Raw genomic sequence first — 20,436 nt, 5'->3', positions numbered from 1 at the left:
GGTTAGGGAAGAGAGTTACAAGAGAGGTTGCATCTCACTTTGGTTTGCATATTCGTGCTGTTCAGAAGATTTGGAAGAGAGGAAGAGAGTCACTAGCTCAAGGCATTGTGATCAATATAACAAGTAGAAAGAGAGGTCATTCGGACCGTAAGGAAACTCCTATTGATTTGGAACCTTTACGCAATATTTCTCTCAATGAAAGAATAACTTTAGAAGCTGTGAGTAGGTGCCTCCATGTTAGCAAGGCAAAGTTGATTCGATTCATGCGTAAAGGGCTCCTTAGGCGCCATTCAAACAGCATCAAACCTTACCTAACCGAAGCAAACAAGAAAACTAGGTTGCGGTGGTGTGTTGATATGCTTGATCCGGATAGCACACCTAATGATCCATGTTTCAAAGATTTATTTGATCATGTATTCATCGATGAGAAGTGGTTTTTCCTTACACAAAATTCTGCAAAATATTACTTGTTGCCCGAGGAAGATGATCCATATCATTCTAGTAAAAGTAAGAACTACATTCCGTGCCTAATGTTTCTGGTTGTCTCACCTCGGCCAAGGTTTCATAATGGAATTTGTATTTTTGATGGAAAAATTGGATTATTCCCTCTTGTGACTTATGAACAAGCTAAGAGGAGTAGCGTGAATCGGCAAGCCAGAACATGGGAAGTTAAACCAATTGCTCACATCACAAGGGATGTGATTAGGGAGTTCATGATTCAGAGGGTGCTGCTAGCTATTAGAGAAAGATGGCCAATGGAGGATATTCACAAACCGATCTACATTGTTCAAGACAATGCACCATCTCATTTAGAAGTTAATGATCATTTATTCTGTGAAGCTGCTAAGCAAGAATGATTTGATATTAGACTTATTTGTCAACCTCTGAATTCTTCGGACTTCAATGTATTAGATTTGGGTTTCTTTCGTGCAATTCAAGCCATTCAATATAGGAAATCAGCGAGAACAGTCCAAGAACTTGTTCCAATTGTGCAAGAGGTAAACTACTACATTCATGCAATAATATTTCATACCAATTCCATACTCATTCTAACAATTTTTTTCATAACTGAAACATGCTTTCAATGAGTATTGTCCAGAGAAGGCTAATAGAATTTGGCTCACATTGCATCTAGTTATGAAGGAAGCGATGAATAAATATAAAATCCCTCACATAAACAAAAAAAGACTAGAGACACTAGGTCAGCTTCCATTGCAAATTGCTTGTGAGGCATCCATAACTGACCAGGCAATTCTTGCTGCAGCAAACAATTAGGAGAAGAAGATTAGAATTAGGCAATGACTAGGGTTAGTTGATGTATGAGACATGTAACAATTTCTGTACTTACCCTATGTACCAGTCTTCTTATTTGCCTCTTGTTCCTTTAACTTTTGCATCCTTGGACTGAGTTCATCCACCCTCTGGTAAAATGATTGTCTCGCCGTCCATTTGAAGCTCATCGACATTGGGAATGTATAACTCACAATCGAATTTGTCGAAGCCGTATACGATCCATGCTATGAGGTCATAGTCTTTGTGGACGAGACGACATCGAGATCACCTGCTCTGCTCCCTACGAATGCAGCGGCATTCTTCAATGTCTTGCACACCATGTACTTCACCGCGACGGTTGCACAAACATAGGTCGTTGTCTTTGCCTTCGGAATCAGGGACGATGAGCAAGTCCATGGAGTGATCGTCGTCCTTCTCCGGCGCGATGACCTGCAAGCTCTCATCCACTAAACCTGCATTGACGAACGCCGGTGCGATGACCTTTGAGCGCCCATACATGGAGCCTGCGTCCATGGTGCAGCTAGCAACGGCGCGCAGCGAGCGAGAGAGGGGCGAAGCAGCGCGCGGCGCGGTTTAAAGAGCAGCGGGGAAGACGAGAGGGCAGTGTGGCGCGGTTTAATGCTGCCTCGGGAGCGAGCACGTCCAGCCTCGGGATCGAGCTACGTCAATGCACGCGCGAGGGCAATATAGTTCAGAATGGACGGAAATTATGAGAACGACCTGTGATTTGAAATCGGAAGTTTCTCCTGGACCACCTCTAATTCGAAACCGGAGGGAGTACTATGTAGTATGTTATGGCTAATGGCTTGCTTTTCTTTTTCTCTCCTCTCATGCAAAAAGCAACAAAAGGAAGATACTCAGGTACTGTACTGTAAATGCATGCGTAGAAGGTAGGTACAGGTTTCGAATATGGTCCACACGGCGTGCACACACCAAATATGGTCCATGTCAAACCACCCGTCCACCCCCTATTAATTGATAGTAGTAGTAGTATTTGAGAGGATATACGAAAACAAATCCGGAGAGAGAACGTGCAGCCTCCGCCACCACCTTTCAAAACTCGGCTTGAAGCAAACACGTCTCGTTTTGCAATTAAAGTTTGAATGCAAACCTGTCTGTACCAAGCCACCGGTTTTGGCGCCAGGTGCTAGGCGCTTGGAAAGGAACAGGCACCAGACTGGGAGGCCTCATTTATGTCGTCGCCTCTCTTGTTCTTGTTCACGATGTGATGGCAGGGGATCTGATGCGTAGGCATGGAATGGAGAGCTCGGCTGGATGTGGATTGGCTCAAATCCCATGGAATGGAAGCTCGAGCTAGCTCCTAGCTGAAACTCTGTGCCACCTTGGGAGCCATACTCTATTGCTATCTTCAAATTCCATCCACATGCTCTTTCTCTGTTTCATGCAGGTCATGTTTCCATGTTTCCCTGAGACTCTGACGACCCCTTATAGCTACCGTAGAATCTTGCATCAGCACTGGTATTGTTTTTGAATCAAGCTTTTGGTTTTTGGAAATGATTTGAACTGAACTTTTGAATTGAAGTTGTAAACATACTAGCTAGGCGTGCCAAGAACACAAAAGTTGTCATACTATTGTCGCAAACATGCATGCCAGAATTTCCTGAGACTGCACCCGCCAGGATTTAAAGGTTTCAAACCATTGCTGCGACTTGAAGCAGTACTACACTGCTTCATCAAAATTGTCATTCAAAAGTACCCAAATTATATATGCCCAAAAAAAGAAGAAAAAATATGTATGCCCATAATAGAGTCTTATTTAACACAGAGGATATTGCCATTGGATCAAACTTTCAAACGTGATAATCAATCAGGCACAGCCAGGCAGCCAGCCATCAAGCTTGCTAGCCTCACAATCAAGTACAGCTACCGTCTCATGCTCATCAACAAGCATAGTTAATACTCCACTTAACATCCCAACTAACCACTCTCAGTATGACTGGCTCCTACGCAATTAAGTTCAGGCGCATGCACTGGATCCAACTACGCCGGCGACCGCCCGGCTAGCCGCCGTGGAGGACGACCCATATGTCGGAGAATGCCTGGAGGATGACGGGGTGGAAGCGCGGCGCGTTGAGCGACAGGTACGACCGAAGCAGCCGCTCCAGCTCCGCCGCGCCGAACACCTGCCGCCCCACGATCATCTCCACCATCGACTCCCGGAAGTCGCCGTACGGGTCCCGCGACCGCTTCACCACCGCCAGCCCCCTCCGCACCTCCTCGGCGGCCGCCGCCGTCGTCGTCGTCGCCACCAGCGGGCGGAACCCCGGCTCCCTCACGGCGCCGGCTCCGCACGCCTCCGCCACGCAGCTCGCCGCTGGCCGCCGACAACGCCGCCGCTTCCTCCGCTGGCGGCGGCTCTTGTTCGTGGGTGGTGGCGGCAGCTTCCTGGACGTGTAGAAGCTGGAAGAGTCGGAGGACATGAGGCTTTTCGAGGACATGAAGGCCTCCGTGTCGCCGTCGCCGTAGCAGTAGTCGTCGGTGTCATCCTCCTCCTCCTCGCCAGAAGAGGTGAAGCCGTAGGGGTTGGACGAGAGCGTCCTGACGCCGCCGGCCTTTTCGACGACGCTCTTGGAACGCCGCCGCCGGCTGCCGTGGCGGGAGGAGGAGTTCCCCTCCTTGTCGTTGCTGCGCGTGCGCTCGGGAGGAGGGTGGCGCAGGCGGTCGAGAGCGGCGGAGAAGGGCTCGGCGCGGGGGACGAGCTTCAGGGCGCTGGCGATGGTGTAGTTGGCAGCGGTAGTGGAAGTGGAGGAGGTCGACATCGTGGTGATGGTGGTGGTAGTGGCGGCAACGGTGGCCGTGAAAGCCTTGGAGGTGGACGACGTGGAGCTGCAGGGGGAGCGGAGGAGAGAGTTGGCCGGGCGGAGCAGCTCGGCGAGGCGGTCCTTGAGGCGCCGGCCGCCGCCTCTGCTGCCGCAGTCCATGGATTGCATGGAGGAGCTTGGCTGCTTGGGTGGGTGACTCTCGAGGGGTGGTGGACTGGTGGTGATCCAATTCGCCGCGCGCCGAGGTTGGAGGCAGATGCTAGTGATAGTGAACAACATCCCAACGGTATTTATAGCCAGCTGCACATCAGGCCGTTTGTTGGGCTGATCTCGGTGCACTGTTAGGCCACTTCATCATGCTGTGAGCGTACTAGAAGTGGGCCGCGACCTACTACTGGGCTGAGCTCCGTTTTGTCGAGCCCACCCTCTCAAAAAGAAAAGGCTGTGAGGTATTTGGACCTTCTTCTGTCCGAACTTAGGGTGGGCCGCGAACTACAACTGGGCTGGGCTGTGGGCTCCGTTTTGTTGGGCCTATATGCCTGATACTGGGCCTTCCCGGTCCATCCCCTAAACCGCTCGCTTAAGATGGCGCGAACCCCTCTCAAAAAAAAGAAAAAAAAAGATGGCGCGAACCGCCCGCCAAACGTCGCGTCCCGTCGCGCGCGCGGCAACTCCACCAGGCAACCGCCCGCCGTCCGCCCCCTTGGCGCCGTACGTATAGTTACAAACTTACAAATACCCTCCGCGCCGCCGCTGTCGTAGGCCAGGCGCTCGCTGCACGTGTCCACATTCAGAAATGTCGCTGCCCCACGCATAGTACCCTCTCCATCGGCCTCCGCATGCGCCGCCCCTGCAGCCATGTCCGACGGCGACCCGTACGACGCTGACAGCGACGTCGACCGCTTCCTGAATTTTCCTAGCCCGGAGGATCATCCGTACGGCTTGTCTGAACCGGAGGGCACTGTCGGAGGGCCTTTCCAGTATGCGCCGGCCACTGAACAAGCCTTCCCGGCGGCGCCACAGACGCTCCCGGCGCCGGCCACCGAAATCCATGGCCAACCGCCGCCAGATTTTGGCTTCCAGTTGCCGGCAACTGAAATCCATGGCCACCCGGCGCCGGATTTTGGCGTCCAGTTGCCGGCAACTGGTATCCACGGCCACCCGGCGCCACAGAAGCAGAACGTGGCGCCGGAGGCGCCGGCAATCTACGGCGCCGAGCACTATGAGACGGCGCTGCTCATGAACGGCGAGCACTATGAGGCGGCGCCGATCAACAACGCCGAGCACTATGAGGCGCCGGCCATCAACACTGACGACCATCATATGGCGGGCATGTACGTAGAGCCACAGTACGAGGAGATGGCCATCGACGTCCAGCCGACGCACATGCTGGCCCCCGAGATGCAGCAGGGGTACGGCATCCCTGACCCGACGCTGAGGCAGGGAGACGGCGTCCATGGCGACCACTATCAGTACCACGCACCGATCATGGACGCATATCACCATGTGGCGCCGCCGCCCATCAACGGCGAGCACTATCAGCCGCTGATCATGATAGCCGAGCACCATCAGGTTCCGGCCATGGACATAGGGCAGTACGAAGCGATGGCCGTGGACGTCCAGCAGACGGCGCACATGCTGGCCCCCGAGACGCAGCAGGCGTACGGCCTCCCGGACCCAACGCCGATGCAGGGCGACGGCGGCGTCGACGCCGTGCACTACGAGGCGCCGCCCATCAACGCCCAGCACTACGAGGCGCCGGCCTTCAATAACGACGAGCGCCATCAGGTCCAGGCGATGGCCATTGAGGACGTCGTCGAGCCGCCGACGCACGCGCCGGCCCCCGAGATGCAGATTCCACAGGCGCACGGCGCCTTCCCCGACCCAACGCCGATGCCGCAGCAGGGCGGCGGCGGCGGCGTCGACGGCGCGTCTTGGTTGGAAGGCGAGAGCATGTTCCCCCCTCCAAGCCCTACTATGTGCAGGATGTTGGACGAGCTCGCCGCCATGCTCCAGGCAACTGACGGCGCGGAGGGCAACGCCGGTGGTGGCGCCAAGGCTGCTGCGCCCGATGACGACGACGACGACGTGGGCCCCGCCGATGAGGAAGTCACTTTCAAGCCCATCGTCCCAGGCCGGCTGGACTGCGCCAGGTGCCGCTCCGTCCGGGAGGTTCTTGCTCTCCATGGTACGTAAGCAAGCAAGCATGCATCATGGTTCTTTACATATACGCACATCATCTTCCTCAGATTTATATTCCAGTAACGACTTGCTATAATGCATGCACCGGTGCATCAGGGGTGTCGAAGATACATTTCGCCGTGCACAGCGCATACCCGGGGACTTACGATCATGCGATCATTGATCGTATGATCATGGATGCAGACGGCCAATTCCGCACGAAAGTGCTGCTGTATTTAGAGTAAGTGGCTCGATCGATCAACCACATTACTGTGCTCAACACACAAAAAAAAGGAAATCACTTCTTATTGCAGGTAGGTGGTAACATCATCTGGTTGTTTCTTTTTTTCAGTCTCCGCGGCCGGAGGCACGAGTGGGTGCAGAATTTCATAGCAAAGAGCGTGGAGAAGATGAAGACGAAGAACGCCGGGCTGGTGCAGGACACATGCGGCCCCAGCACTAGCTACGGCGCGGCAGCCGGCGACAACAACATCAGCGTGCCACACCCGAGCGCGGCAGTCGTCGACAACTATATCACCGCGCCACAGCCGAGCAACCATGGACATATGGAGCTCGAGGTTGGCATGTTGAACAATTTACTGTCGGCCACTGCTCCAACTGGTGAGAGAAATGAAATTCTAAAATGGATTATATATTGGTTGTTCATAATATCCATGCATTTTTTTATATTAAGGATAATCTCCATGCATATATATGTATATGAGTCTATGAACATTGGTATTGCATGTGCAGCTCATCAGGCAGCAACTCCTGAAGCTGCTCAACCTGCGCAGGCGCAAGGAAAAACTGATGCTCCAAATGTATCTGAAGCAGCAATAATCCCTGAAGCCGCTCAGCCTGCAGTCACACAGGCGCAAGGAAACACTGATGCTCCATCTGTAGCTGAAGCAGCAATACCTGAAGCAACACCTTCTGAAGCTGCTCAGCCTGCAGTCACACAGGCGCAAGAGAAAACTGATGCTCCATCTGTGGCCGAAGCTGCTGCAGCCCCTGAAGCATCTCCTCCCGAAGCCGCTCAGCCTTCAGAAAACCCTGATGCCCCATCGGTAGCTGATGAAGCACAAGTGCCTGCAGCCGCTCATCAGCCCGCAACCGATGCTTTGGACAAATTCCCTCCTTTTAACTGGGAGGGTTTCAAACCAGATCATATACTCGAATCCTCTCAAGTTCCACCGTACGATCCAGCTTCCGGTGTCGATGTGTTGATGTACCCAAGCATGCAGGAGCACCTACGCGTGGAAGCTCTCAAAAGGGAGGAAGGCAAGAAGCTCTCCAAGATGACCGTCCAGGACACTCCGGACTACCTCAACATTAACGACGATCATCTCGCCAATGCGCCCAACTTTGCATCAGCATTGTTTAAGCTCCTTTGCCAAAAGGACCCGACGTATCGCATGTTTAAGCGCAGAGTATGTATTCCAAATTCATGCATTATTTGAATTTATAAATTTATGGTACTGGATCGGTAGCTAATTCATGCATGTCATCTGCTTGTTTTGCTGCCCCAGGTTAGTGGTCTCAACAGAAAGATCAAGAAACTGGAGCAAAGTGCGACCAAGGTTGGCACGGGTGGGCTGTTTAAGATCAAGCAGAAGATGGAAACCTTCAAGGGCGAGAAGCAAGAACTATATGACGTAATCAACAGAGGTATGCAGGAGCTGGAGAATGGAAGGCGTAACGACGGTGCTGGTCCTTCCAACCGTCCAGGTCCTTCAAACAGTGCGGGGCCTTCCAATGGTGCCGGTCCTTCTTCAAATGTTGCTGGCACTTCGAATAACAATGCCGGCACTTCAAATGTTGCTTGTACTTCAAACGACGGTGCCGGTCCTTCGAATGTTGCTGGTACTTCAAACGAAGATGCCGGTCCTTCAAATGTCGCTGGTACTTCGAACGAAGGTGCCGGTCCTTCAAGCACTGCCGGTCCTTCCAACGTTGCTGGTCCTTCCGGCACCAAGTAACTAGGACGATGGCTAAACAATGGTACGGTGCAGTGAGAGACGCTGAATAAAGATTGCACATTATATGTGGTGTTTATTTAATTTATTTGGATTTTATACCGGTCTGTAATAATGTCGATCACAATACTTTTGCCGATTTATGGGAAAATTGGAGCTTTGGTTTCGTGCATGGTTCGTAAATAATGATGATATGATCATGATAAAACTTACGAGGCAGACCTTATCTAATTAACTATAATCAGAAAATACTTCGTTGCTTTCTCTCTTGTGCCTGTGTTTCATTTGCAGAATTCATCTATTTCTTCGGTCGAAAGCATCATCATCATCATCTGCCCTGAAGCTACATAAAAAATGGCAAGCTTCATCTTCCTCAGCATTCAGCAAGGTGAAGACTAAATCCTAACACTTCCAATTCTCATTGATGATGGATATAAATTTCCTGTAAAAATAGTTTTGTGTATAGAATAAAAATTACAGTGCTTCATACATAGAGACTCTCCACTACATCAACATATCATGTATGAAGTTCTTTCATTTGATTTTCTATCTGGTGTTTAGCAACCACCATAATCTATACACAGTTGCTTCAATATTATTCTGACAAATATACTATCCCACACCTATGTTAAGTTGTATGCCATGACCAATCACATATACTATAACATATGGAGACAACATTTGCACAAATGTAACTTAAATGTTTGTTAGATTAATACTGTAGGAAATAGAGGCAGAAATTAAACTTTTAGTTTTGTACATCTTTAACTCCCACTAACGGCCATGCCATGCTGAACTAAATTAATATAAAGAACCACATGTCCTTTCACGTTTACAGTTTAGTGTTGCTCCTTTCCCAAGTCTTAACTGTGGATTTTTTCTATGCAATCCCTGAAAACCAACCGTACACAAGTAAAGAATAAGCCAGGCCATCCTATAAAAACAAAAACCAGAACAGTTTGGCCAATTGTCCATAATATCAAATCGATCATTTTCTTCTTTAGTTACTAGTCTAGGATTAATGATCCTTATTCAATTATTACGTCAACCATTTCCATGTGCACCTCAATGCATAAATGTCATTCATGTCTCATGTTTTCGTTGATTATGTGCATGGTTAACTAATCCTCCTATATATTTGTACCACCTTGAAGCGCATTATTTACAATTTATTTTTTCCTGATCCGTGGCATGGTAAAATTCGTGAGATGGCACCTATGTTTGTAGGTGTAAACTATTCATGGTAAAATGATGTGGTGGTTTACCACCTAACCGGTCACATGTCAACAAAATATTCTCATAATTTATTTGGTGATAATCTTGGGGATGTGATGAATTAGCAATGAATTTGGAAAGTATCCCTTTTGCAATTTGACCCTTAACTTGATGGCCATTGGTTTGGTATATCTCTTTAATAACTGGCTTGGTTTCAGATTTTCTAGAGTTTTAGGGGCTTATTTGGAAATTTACAGAGCTTTGGGAATTTATGGGATTTGATAGAGCTTTGCAGGGATTTGACTGCATGCCTAGCCTCATTCCAAGAAATATATCTTATCCATCTTTTATGTGTCACTGTAGCCATGAATGGTGGAGAAGCTTTTGAAGTACATGATAACAATGCATGACTGAGCCTGAAAATTCTTATATTTTGTGCCTGATCATGTAATGGGTCATGTTGCACAGATACCACTATTAATTTTGCATGCCTTGAGGGTCCTCGGATCAATGCGATGAGACTATGAGGGTGTTTTACACTCTACTGCAATATTAGTGATAATTTTTTTTCGTCATCCTTGCATTGAGCTTCCACATCGTGGTATTCGTGACCAGTTGTTTAGTCACAAGAAATATTTTGACATGAAAATTCAATTTATTTTGTACATTATCCATGCTTTGTAGTCTGATTTGTGACATTCCACTCTACATCAAATGACAGAAATTATCATCATACATATAATGTAACATACACATCTTGTGACTATAACGCATACATACATTTCATGATGATAAAGTAATTGTCGTGAATGTATTACATCCTGTGACCATTTTCTAAACATTGTCACAAAGTACATTCTATATGACAGATTCTGCAACAATTGTGTGTTTGTGTGGTCCAAGAAAAACATCATTATTATGCATGATATGAAGAAATTGCATCACTTTTGTGACGATAATCCATCATCATAGATTAGTGGATTATCATATTCCTTATAATGTTATGTATGTATGATCATGTAACCCTGCACACGAACATTTACGAGGAATACATGCACTCCTATATTTTTAACTGCATGGATGCATGGATGCTTAATTGTAATCAAGGAGTTTGTGGATACCGGTTTCTATGAGCTACAATTGCATCGTTGCAAGTTCTACGTGTTCATAGGACCGCTTGAACATCATTAACCTTAAAAAGACTACCTAGAACTTAATATTACATTCAGCCACATATCTAGTAGGGAATGCAATTGTTGTCCTTTTTTCCTCAAAGGGGTCAAGCGAGAGAACTCCTGAGTTTGCAAAATCCTGCGAGTATTAGATACACATTTGAATCCAATACGCACGTGCATTATATTTTCCTTATGGGTATGTCTAAATATAAAATCCACTTCACTCTACATATTGCCTACCTAGGTGCACTCCCGAGTTTTGTGTTATCCAAAACATTTTCCACTTAGACAGGCAACAAAAGAAGGGCAGAAATGTCCATTTGAAGCGGTGGTAGTTATGTTTAATTTATGCACTATTCAACATTTTCGACATTATCCTGCCCTATAGGCCAGGAGTAAAATGGGTACCCCTAATACCTTAATTAGGGAGAAAAGAGAGCCTCCAACAGCTCCTCCAATGACACCACAAAAATACAACGATGCGAATCCCGGATTCGTCGCTCTGCAAATTTTCGCGAACCTTTTCCTCCCCAATCACCCCACAGCTACGTGTGGCGGCCGCTAAGAGCTTGAGAGTTGACAGTTCATGAACTAATCCAAATAAAAACATAGACTATCCATGAACGAAGAAGCCATGTGTCCAGAATACAGTGGCAGCTCCCTAGCCTGGCAGTCCATCTCCGGCAAGAGGCGGATGAGGCGCACGTTCTTGCCCGCCTTGGTCGGCCTCAGCGCGGTGGTGGTGACAGAGGCGCACAAGCTGGGGACGCAGGATGGAGACAATGGCGGCGCTGGAGATCGCGATGAGGGAGAAGGTGATCGTGACGGGAGGTGGTCAGCCCAACTAATGTGCCAAATTTTGAGAAACTCTTGGAGTTGCTCTAATACATCAGACCTCTTCATCTTTTTTAGCGACTAGGTGGTGATTAATGTCCTACATCTACTAGGCTGATACATCTTGCATGTCTCCCTGCCATGGCAAAGAGATACCAATCCATTAACTTATTTAACTTATTCCCTGACTAGAAATAATTTTAAGTTCTATTCATGATATACATTTTCTGCGCCCGGTCTTCTACAAGCTCAGTTGAACCAAAACCTGGCAATAACTTGTAGAATATTGCAATCGTAGTTCAGTAATATAGAATGTAACGACCCTAAAAATGTAGAGGAAAGTGAATTATTCACCTAAAGCTTGATTTCAGAGGAACTGAGTGCTCAGGAGTCCGGACAATGCTCGCCATGCACTCTCTTCGTCCCAAATTACTATTCGTTTTAGCTTTTCTAGATTTGTAGACTTTGCTATACATCTAGATATATGCTATATCTAGATACGTAGCAAAAATTATGTAGTTAGAAAAAGATAAAAAATTTGGAACGGAGGGAGTACGTTTTGGCAAGTCATGTCAACTATACTATTATGATTTATCTCAACAGCTTCCGGAACATTACAAATCTAGTTTTCGGAAACGAAAGAAAAACCGTGGGCTAGAGGGAAACGAGAGTAGAGTTTTTCAAGCAGAACAGTTCAAATGCGTGAAGGGAACCATAGAAGCCATAGCAAGCTATCTAATCAGAAGCACCTCAACAAGTCAAGTACAGTGACGAAATCGTGTGAAGCTCTCCATGCCGTTCTCACGTGCTGTAAAGTAACTTTGATGAACATTCAAGTGCACCTTTATTTCCAGCTATTGCAACATTCCAAATGTTCAGTTAAGTAAGCATCCAAACGCAATGACACCCCACGCAGAGATAGCAACTTAGCAAAGCAAAGCAATGCAAATGCACAAGCAAAAGCAAACCCAGAACGCATTCGGCGTGCCATCACCCTTATAAATAACCCTCTCATATGATCCTCTAGCACCATCAACCATCAATTCCTTCACATAACATAGAAACCAAATCAAAGTAGCATCCTACAGGAGCAGCCGGCATGAAGATCTTCATCGTGCTCGCTCTCCTCACTCTCGCAGCTAGCAGCGCCTCTGCGCAGCAGCCAGGCTACTATGGAAGCCTGCACCCATGTGGCGAATTCCTCAGGCAGAGGTGTCCCGCGGTCACAGGGTGGCCCTACGCCTGGTCGCGCACATGGCAGCCAAGCAGCTGCATGGCGATGCACCAGCAGTGCTGCCTGCAGCTCAGGCAAGTGGAGCCGCTCCATCGATGCCAGGAGGTCTGCAGCTTGGTTGAAACTACAGTACAGCAGATGATGCTGCAAGGCTCCGAGTATTATGAACTTCAGCATGCTGCTCTGGGTGCCAAGAACCTGCCGGCCATGTGTGGCATTTCACTGCCCAGTTACTGCACCACTCCGTGCGCCATCGCTGGTGGCGGTGCCTGCTGCTGAAGAATCATAGAACAAGTAATAAAGTGCTGAATCATCATGTATGGGCAATGAAATCACAATAATATCAGTTCAATAAAATCTTTGGTTCTGGCTGGCCCCTTCCCTGTCTTCACTGTGGCACACAACACAACCCTGATGCTCCGTTTCTTCTGGTTAGCTGATAACTAGGTTGTCTAAAATTCAAGAAGATGCAAGCTTTTTTTTAGATAATCGAAATAAACATCCCGGCCTCTGCATAGTGAGAAAAGGCTGAATGTTTTAACCCACCACAAAATATTAATCGGTTGTATTAAATGTTCTTCAGAAGATTATTAGCTTAGCAATCTAATGCATATGGTTAAGTAAGGATGTCCTAGTATGGCAATAATGTAATACTGAGATAATTCGTAGTTGAATCCTTCAGAAGGAACAACAAATTGAAAAGTTGGTGGACTTGCTCTTCAAAAAAAGGATAGCTGAAAATTGTAGCTTGTTTTTTGTTTCATCCTATTCCTCTTTTTTCTTTTTAGAAAAAGCAGACAGCAAGATGGCAGAACTAATAAAATTGCACACATAGAGATCACTTGCCTAGATTGTAGATTTCAAGAATTTATCCATGTAACCATAACTTGCAAGGATCAAAATAGTACTCTGTCCCCACTTCAAAAATATACCATCATATTAGTAGTAACACATGAATTCCATTTGTCCTGCATCAGTTAAATGAGTTTTATTAGATTTACACTATCATGTCAGAGAACTGAAACAATGATAAGAACTGACCAAATAATTATATTTGTTATTTTGTTCTACAGTCTCGAACAAAAGAAATATGTATCTAATCATAATTCCTTCAGGGCAAGCATAACTGTCACCATAATTCTGTACAAAAAATTATCTATATAATACTAGTTTATTTTATTCAGAATAACATTATTGCACAGCCATGTAAAGGGTCACAGCTCATAACTAGGCAGTATACATAAGGATAAGCAAACACAATGCTACAATCTAAAAACACATGAAGATGAATACACAAACCTGCATGTGTCTGCTTGCCTTGCATCAACTGGCAATGCTTTGCTTCTTGTTTCTACAGCATTTCAGCATTTTTGTTTATTGAATTTGAAGAACTGATGCAACAGTCTATGAACTTCTCCATAGTTTTGAGCACAAGAGAGTCGTGCTTTTATCCATTGAGGAAGCTTATCAGTTGGGCAGGGAAAACTCTTGCTTGATGAAGCCTGTGCATAACGTGAGTCAACCAACAGCATTGCAGCATAATCATTTATGTGCCTGATTGCTCTGCCTGCAATTGTTTCATCTTATCATATAAGAAAGTATGCCAATAGTGAATAAGCATCACAAATGTTAAAGTGAAGCAGCTTACCAATAGATTGATTCACAGCTTTCATGCACAGGTTCTCATAATACTCTCTTCCACCTTTAGTGCACTTCCGTAATATATCATAACCAGGCTGAAGTTCACATTCTTCATCATATTTTCTCCCTGAGGCCTTATCATCTCCAACCAAAAATGAGCTGGAAATAGTTTCGATATGCTTTATCGTCTCTACCAGCTCAACGTCAGAGGGACTTGGATAAGGCAAGCCAACCATTATTACACAGCGGCCCATCCCATCACTGAAGTTTATGCCTTCAGAAATCTTACCACCAACAACGGCTAATAAAAGTGCTCCATTGATGCCTTGGCCTTGGGAATTTTTACTACAGGATTGGATTGTCTCCTTGTATTTGTTGAGGACAGACTCCACATCAGCACTGTTCCTTGGTTCTCTGAAAACATGTTTCTTTTTACAAATCTTGGAAATTGTGCCTGCAGTCATCCATGCATCATATACACGCCTTTCATAATCATAAGAAGAGAAAAACATAACAACGCCCTCAGGCACAACTGTTACAATATTGCAGATGAAACGTCCAAGCTCTTCAATCTGCAAACACAAGCAAATAAGAATGAGCACAAAGATAGTGCATTCAAGTAGAACATATTGCACAAGGATCAGGAACGAACAAAGCAACAAAAGAAGCTGCAGATAAGCTGCACTTTAAAAATTTCAGAAAAAAAAGAATTTCGCTGTTATAGATAAGTGTAGATGGATAGAATGAAGCAACCATGTAGTAGTTATATTTCCAATTAAAAAACAAAGAAATGAAGGGATAAATAAGGAATTATGCAAGTGCATTCAACAAAGATTAACATTACAAGGTAATGAAACAAAAAGAAACACAGGTATACAAAAGCAACTCATAAATACATTTTGCAGCAGAGTTTATATAATCCTGGATTGCTAACGATAGACAAGTTGACTAAGGGAGGGTACATGTTGTAATACTGCCAATTAAACATGTTTTAATTGATGATTAGTGGAAAGAAGATGCTCTGCAAAATAAATACATATAAAAGTAAATACATACAATTAGTATTTTCATAATGTATGCTAGAGTGGCAGAAGCTAGGGGACGTGATATATGAGGCAGAAAGTGCAAACCATGGAAGGAGAGCTCCTTGAATTGTAGCTGAAATCAAATGTCATGCCTGAGGGTCCACGTGTAACTGCTATTGGAAGAATACTCTCAGGAGGAACAATATGGCTGCACGTGAAGAATTTTATATCAGTTGGTGGTAAGCTTGGACACAAGCGTAGCCTAGTTTCTTCAATAGGCTGGAGGGTTCCACCAGCCAGGATAACAGCATAAGCATCCCGAGTGACCTGCAAGAGGTAAGGAGCAAAAATTCATAGGTAGCTACAGCATAAACTTTCGGCGACACAAAAAGGCAAGGTGTAGTACCTCTGAAAATATTTTTTCCGCACAAAGCATCACAAATTTAAGATATGCCTCTTCAGGTTGTCCACTGAGCTTTTGCTTTGCAACAATGATTCTTCCATCATCATTGCTATTCAGAAGGGAGCGCAGAAAGTCAACCAATGCCTGGAAGCATGCTATACTGCTTCCTTCATCATGTTCCCGCTGGAGATTGAACTGATTTACACCATCTTGGATGCTAGTTATCTTGTTGGCATATCCACTAACCTGATAAAACAACAGTCAGATGGCATGTGCATCGGGCAATTGAATGAGTACATTGTGGAAGAATTCTTCACCTTGTGAATTATATTGCTTTCTTTTACATACTGACAAAGTTTTACTATGTTTATGTTATCAATGTCAAGCGAAAATAAGAATTGGTTTATGGTCATAGAAGACATAGTGCTGGCACCATCCTGATTGTTGATCAAAGCTCGTAGGAAAGACCTTGTTAAAACTGTCAAGGTCTGGATGTATCGTCGATTCCCAGCTCCCAAAACATTGTCAAATCTATTAAGGTATGCATCCAGGTGGGAAAGAACTGCCTTCAACTGCAATCCAAAAGGAAAATGAATATCAGGAAGCAAAGTTTGGAACATGAGAATCAGATAATGAAGTTTGTTTTCTGAACATCACTATTTTCGTAATTGTAAGCAGCACATTACAGAAGCAATGCTACAATCCCAATTTTAGGCTAGGGAAACACTAAAAAGGCCAATTTAGAAGGAATGCTCAAGTCATGTACTGACTGAATTTTGTTTTCAACATTAAATTCTGAACATGAACCGGACAAGACCATATTTAGAATTTTATCATGTGCCATACAACCATGTCGGCAAGCCACGGTAAGTTTCACCACTGAAGGATCCTCCTTGTTTAGGACCCCTTTATATGCCTAAATTCCTAAATTCCCTTTTTGTGTTTTGACAACACTACTGAATGTGCATCAGGATACAAAACATGGAGCTATATGACATTTGTCCTAGCAATGAATCGTAAATAATAAAAAGTGTGGATCGTAATAGATATTTATGCTTCTTGAAAGAAATGGAAAGCAATACGATTGCTAGCAGATACAGATATCTACCACACAGAGCAAAATACTATTGCCAGATTGCGATGGAAAGGTGAATAAAACGTGAGAGTAACCTGAGATGATGTAATCTTTGAATTGTGCATGTTGGTCAGGGAATCAGCTAAGTTGTGAGCCTCATCTATGATGACAACACTGTTCTTCAGATTAAGGCCAAGTGATTCTCTAGCAGACTTCAGTAACAAAGATTGATAAGGAAGGACTACAAGGTCAGCTGAACGGACCATGTCCCGCGAACCATAGTAGGGACATGTTCCGATCTTCTTTCCTATATGTGCGAAATCCTCAATGTCTAATGCACCCTGGTTTGACACTTTGCTCCTGAACTCTTTCTGTAGACTTCTATTCCTTAACATTGGGCACCCACAAGAGTTCTTTGCTTGGCGCGCCTTTCTTTTATCATCCTCAACCTGCATATTCATGGCCATCAAATGAATTAGTAGTAATCAACCAGGTTGGATATTGCAGCAGAGTTTTAGCGTCACCTAAACATGAAAAATTGTTAAACAATAATTATATTCACCACTCAGGTGAAAGGATAATATGTAATGACTGTCAGGAAAGCACTCCAAACAAGTAGTACAAGCAAATAAAGAACCAATCAAGATCACCTGACCTTAATTTTGCTGCTCTTCTTGTTCTTCTGCAGTTCCAAGCACCTCTCATTAATCCGGTTTGCACTGCCCAGCTTCAGAACATCTGCAGGCAAACACATCACACATCAACTCACTCACACACAGGGGCGCCTCCTCAAAGGAAACACAGCAACTTTAACAGATCCCCTTACCCTTGTTGATGCACAAGTTCTTCCTGGACCCCAAGCACACCGTCCTGATCCTCCCTGCAAACTCCGTCCTCTTGAGCTCCCCCACGAACTGCGAGAGCTGCGAGTGCGTGCGGCTCGTGAAGTAAACCTTGGGCGTCACCTCCTCCTCCTCTTCCTCATCCAACTCCTCGCCATCGCTACTGCTGCTATTACCGCAATGTGCACGCTTCCCCACCCCGTGCCTGGCGCCGTCCTCGCCGTCGCTCTCGTACTCCTCCAGCAGGAACTCCCCATCGTCGTCTCGGGCGCCTTCCTCCCCAAATCCGTCGGGTTTCCCCGAACCCGCCGCTTTCCTCATCGCCGGAGGCTTCGGCTTCTTCTTCGTGCTCTCCTTCTCCGGCGGCAGCGGCGTGAAATCCCGCATCCAGTCGGGCTCGTCGTCGTCCTCCCCGGGGCCAGCGCCGCCGCTGGGGTGGGCCGGCGCCGTAGCGGCGGCGTCGCGGCGGTCGAGGAGCCACTGGAGCGCGCTGCAGATGATGCTGAGCGTCTTGCCGGTGCCTGCAGGGGGGCATCAGAAAGGGAGCGAGGCCGGTAACCGTTAGGGTTTGGCGGTGAGGGAGGGAGGAGGGAGGATGTGGTGGTCCGTGGTCGGCGACTGACCGGTGGGACTCTCGAGGAGGGCGAGGGCGCCGGGGCCGGAGGAGAGGGCGCCGTAGAGGAACGACATGAACTCCGCCTGGATCGGGTACGGCGCGAACGGGAACGCCGGGAAGTCCTTCCGCGGCGGCGGTGGCGGCGGTGGCGGCGGTGGCATTGGCATTTCGGCGAGCTCGCGGCGGGCGCGGGAGACGGCAGGTGCGTTTGGGGGTTTTCCCGCGCGGCCGTCCAATGATGGTGTGAGTGGCGGCGGCGGATGCTTCTGGGGAAGACCATGTAGAGATGGAATGGGCTGAATCATGAATTGGACTGGGCTAGGTTTGGGCCTAGCCTAATTGTAAGGATGCACTCAAAGGAATTTCTGCAAAATTCCTGCTTTGAAACTTTCTTTCCTTCCCAAATTATGTTTTTTACTCCCTCTGTTTTCAAACTGTAAATTATTTTAAGTTTTCTAAATACATAATTTTTACTATATATTTCTAGAAAAGCTTAAGATGACGTGCAATTTAGGATGGATGGAGTATTAATAACTACTCCACATTCCCAACCCCTCCGACTTTGAGGCATTTTGGCAAAGAAGAAAAAAGATGAAGAGGATCACTAGAGAGCCATTTTGCAATGGAATTTAAAGCGCTCGTCATTTTCATGTGTTATGGTTTCTCAACTATATTTAATTTAAAAAACGTCATGTTGCTGTTATTTATTCAAGCCAATGATCACATTAGCCCTGCACTTTTGTGGCAAAAACAGCACTCAAACTGGTTATGTGGGCAAAGAGTGCATTCACGCAGCTCTCCATCAGTCCTCTCCCCGTGATACACACTGAATATATAATATTGTACAAGCATGGCGTGGCACGTCTGAAGTGTCAATTACTGGAGTATCATTAACATGTTCACTCAATCAGAAGGAAAGCTAGAAGGTTTTCATGGCGGAGAGCCGAGACGCGAGGTCCACCTCGTGCAGCAATCCCCCGTTCCACCTAACCTTGCGCATCTCCCTCGTCTCCATGTCGAGCACCAAGAGCACGTCGCAACCGCCAGAACGGCCATTAGCTACATTGACTCGCAAGAACTCCGCGCCACTCCTCTGGTCCCCGAAGTTCATCAGCTTAACCTCACCCCTAATCTCGAATCCATGGCGGCCCCCCGGGTCCAACACCGACCTGATCGGCGCCTCCGTGTCTACCAGCGCGTGCCGCTCCCAAACGGGCCAACAGCAGCTTCCAGCTGCCGTCCGCACCCAGAGCGAGACGCTCATCTCGTTGGCGACGAGCAACGTCAGCCTGCCGTCCGGCGTCGCCCCCAGCTTCGCCTCTAGCAAGTATGTATCCGCGGGTCGCCGGAGCCCACAGGGGAGCCCGACCGTCCCGGGCGCGCCGGTGACGACGTCGTAGGTGAACACGCTGTCGTCGCCGCTGTACATGAGCCAGTGAACGACGCCGCGGAGGACGACCGCCGAGTTGAAGGTGTCTGCGAGGCACCGCCCCGTCCCGCGATGGCTGACGAGCTTGCGGGGCCCCCACTGCCCGCCGCCGGCGTCCGACGACGGCGACACGGTCTGCACCCTGACCGAACTCCCGAAGTCGAGGAGGCTGGTCATGTCCGCCGCGAGCAGCACGAAGGGGCAGCCGATGGCGCCGTCGGCTGCGGTGACCACGACGTACGTGTAGACGGCGCCGATGAAGGGGTTCCAGCGGATGTCCGGCGGGAATGGGAAGACGGCGCGGTCGCCGGTCATGGGGTCGTACACGCACAGGTCGGACCGGCGCTCGGATCGCCGCCGCAGGTTGATCTCGCGGCGCTCCAGGACGGCGAGCCCGCCGCGCGTCGTCACGACCTCGTACTCCTTCAGGAGACCGGCGGCGCTGCGGCGAACGAAGGGAGCGAGGTGGTTCTTGGCGGCCGGCGTCTTGGGGTGGGCGAGGGAGAAGGCCCTGCTGCCGCCGAGGAAGCCCACGAGCCTGGGCGGCACGACGCCGACGCCGTCGGGCGGCGGTCGGCAGACGCTGTGGATGAAGGCCGGGCTGAGGATCTCCCGCCGGAGGAGCTTGCAGGTGGCGGCGCACCGTACGACGGCTGCGACGTCGGAGCGCGCGGCGATCTGGAGCACGACATCCGCCGGAAGCGCCAGCAGATG

At 47.6% G+C, this 20,436-nt stretch overlaps 3 protein-coding genes across 4 annotated transcripts; 1 reads left to right on the top strand and 2 right to left on the bottom strand.

The window, feature by feature from the left end:
* Positions 1–3,037: 3,037 nt before the first annotated feature.
* LOC117847840 (uncharacterized) lies at positions 3,038–4,334 on the bottom strand. The gene has a single exon (XM_034729126.2). The coding sequence runs from the start codon at positions 4,242–4,244 to the stop codon at positions 3,315–3,317; it is 930 nt and encodes a 309-aa protein (XP_034585017.1). The 5' UTR covers positions 4,245–4,334; the 3' UTR covers positions 3,038–3,314.
* An 8,222-nt stretch (positions 4,335–12,556) lies between these two features.
* On the top strand, positions 12,557–13,087 carry LOC117849693 (prolamin PPROL 17D). Its single transcript, XM_034731335.2, has one exon. It carries the CDS (start codon positions 12,557–12,559, stop codon positions 12,968–12,970), a length of 414 nt encoding a protein of 137 aa, XP_034587226.1. The 3' UTR covers positions 12,971–13,087.
* Positions 12,695–18,535, bottom strand: LOC117849690 (uncharacterized). Of its 2 annotated transcripts, XM_072292586.1 has the most exons (11): positions 18,301–18,535; positions 17,662–18,198; positions 17,491–17,573; positions 16,931–17,284; positions 16,078–16,332; positions 15,764–16,006; positions 15,463–15,684; positions 14,340–14,904; positions 13,991–14,258; positions 13,538–13,659; positions 12,695–12,966 (listed from the first exon to the last, which is right to left on the bottom strand). In XM_072292586.1, the coding sequence occupies exons 1-9, from the start codon at positions 18,458–18,460 to the stop codon at positions 14,053–14,055; spliced, it is 2,625 nt and encodes an 874-aa protein (XP_072148687.1). In that variant the 5' UTR covers positions 18,461–18,535; the 3' UTR covers positions 12,695–12,966; positions 13,538–13,659; positions 13,991–14,052. The 2 variants fall into 2 exon arrangements, with proteins under 2 accessions (XP_072148687.1, XP_034587223.1); XM_034731332.2 differs by having other exon boundaries at positions 12,695–13,659.
* Positions 18,536–20,436: the final 1,901 nt, after the last annotated feature.

The sequence above is a fragment of the Setaria viridis genome, chromosome 3 (assembly GCF_005286985.2).
Source record: "Setaria viridis chromosome 3, Setaria_viridis_v4.0, whole genome shotgun sequence".
In the NCBI taxonomy this organism is placed as follows: domain Eukaryota; kingdom Viridiplantae; phylum Streptophyta; class Magnoliopsida; order Poales; family Poaceae; genus Setaria; species Setaria viridis.
Note: the sequence above shows the minus strand (reverse complement) of the source record. Positions and strands in the feature narration are given on the sequence as shown.

Excerpts from the sequence above, each read along its gene's own strand:
- LOC117847840 (XM_034729126.2), bottom strand. The coding sequence starts at position 4,244 with ATGCAATCCATGGACTGCGGCAGCAGAGGCGGCGGCCGGCGCCTCAAG.
- LOC117849693 (XM_034731335.2), top strand. The coding sequence starts at position 12,557 with ATGAAGATCTTCATCGTGCTCGCTCTCCTCACTCTCGCAGCTAGCAGC.
- LOC117849690 (XM_034731332.2), bottom strand. The coding sequence starts at position 18,460 with ATGCCAATGCCACCGCCGCCACCGCCGCCACCGCCGCCGCGGAAGGAC. Across the intron at positions 14,905-15,462 it reads CAAGGAGCTCTCCTTCCATG|ATTGAAGAGCTTGGACGTTT; the intron begins GTTTGCACTTTC and ends TTGTGTTTGCAG. Across the intron at positions 14,259-14,339 it reads AGCTGTGAATCAATCTATTG|GCAGAGCAATCAGGCACATA; the intron begins GTAAGCTGCTTC and ends AAACAATTGCAG.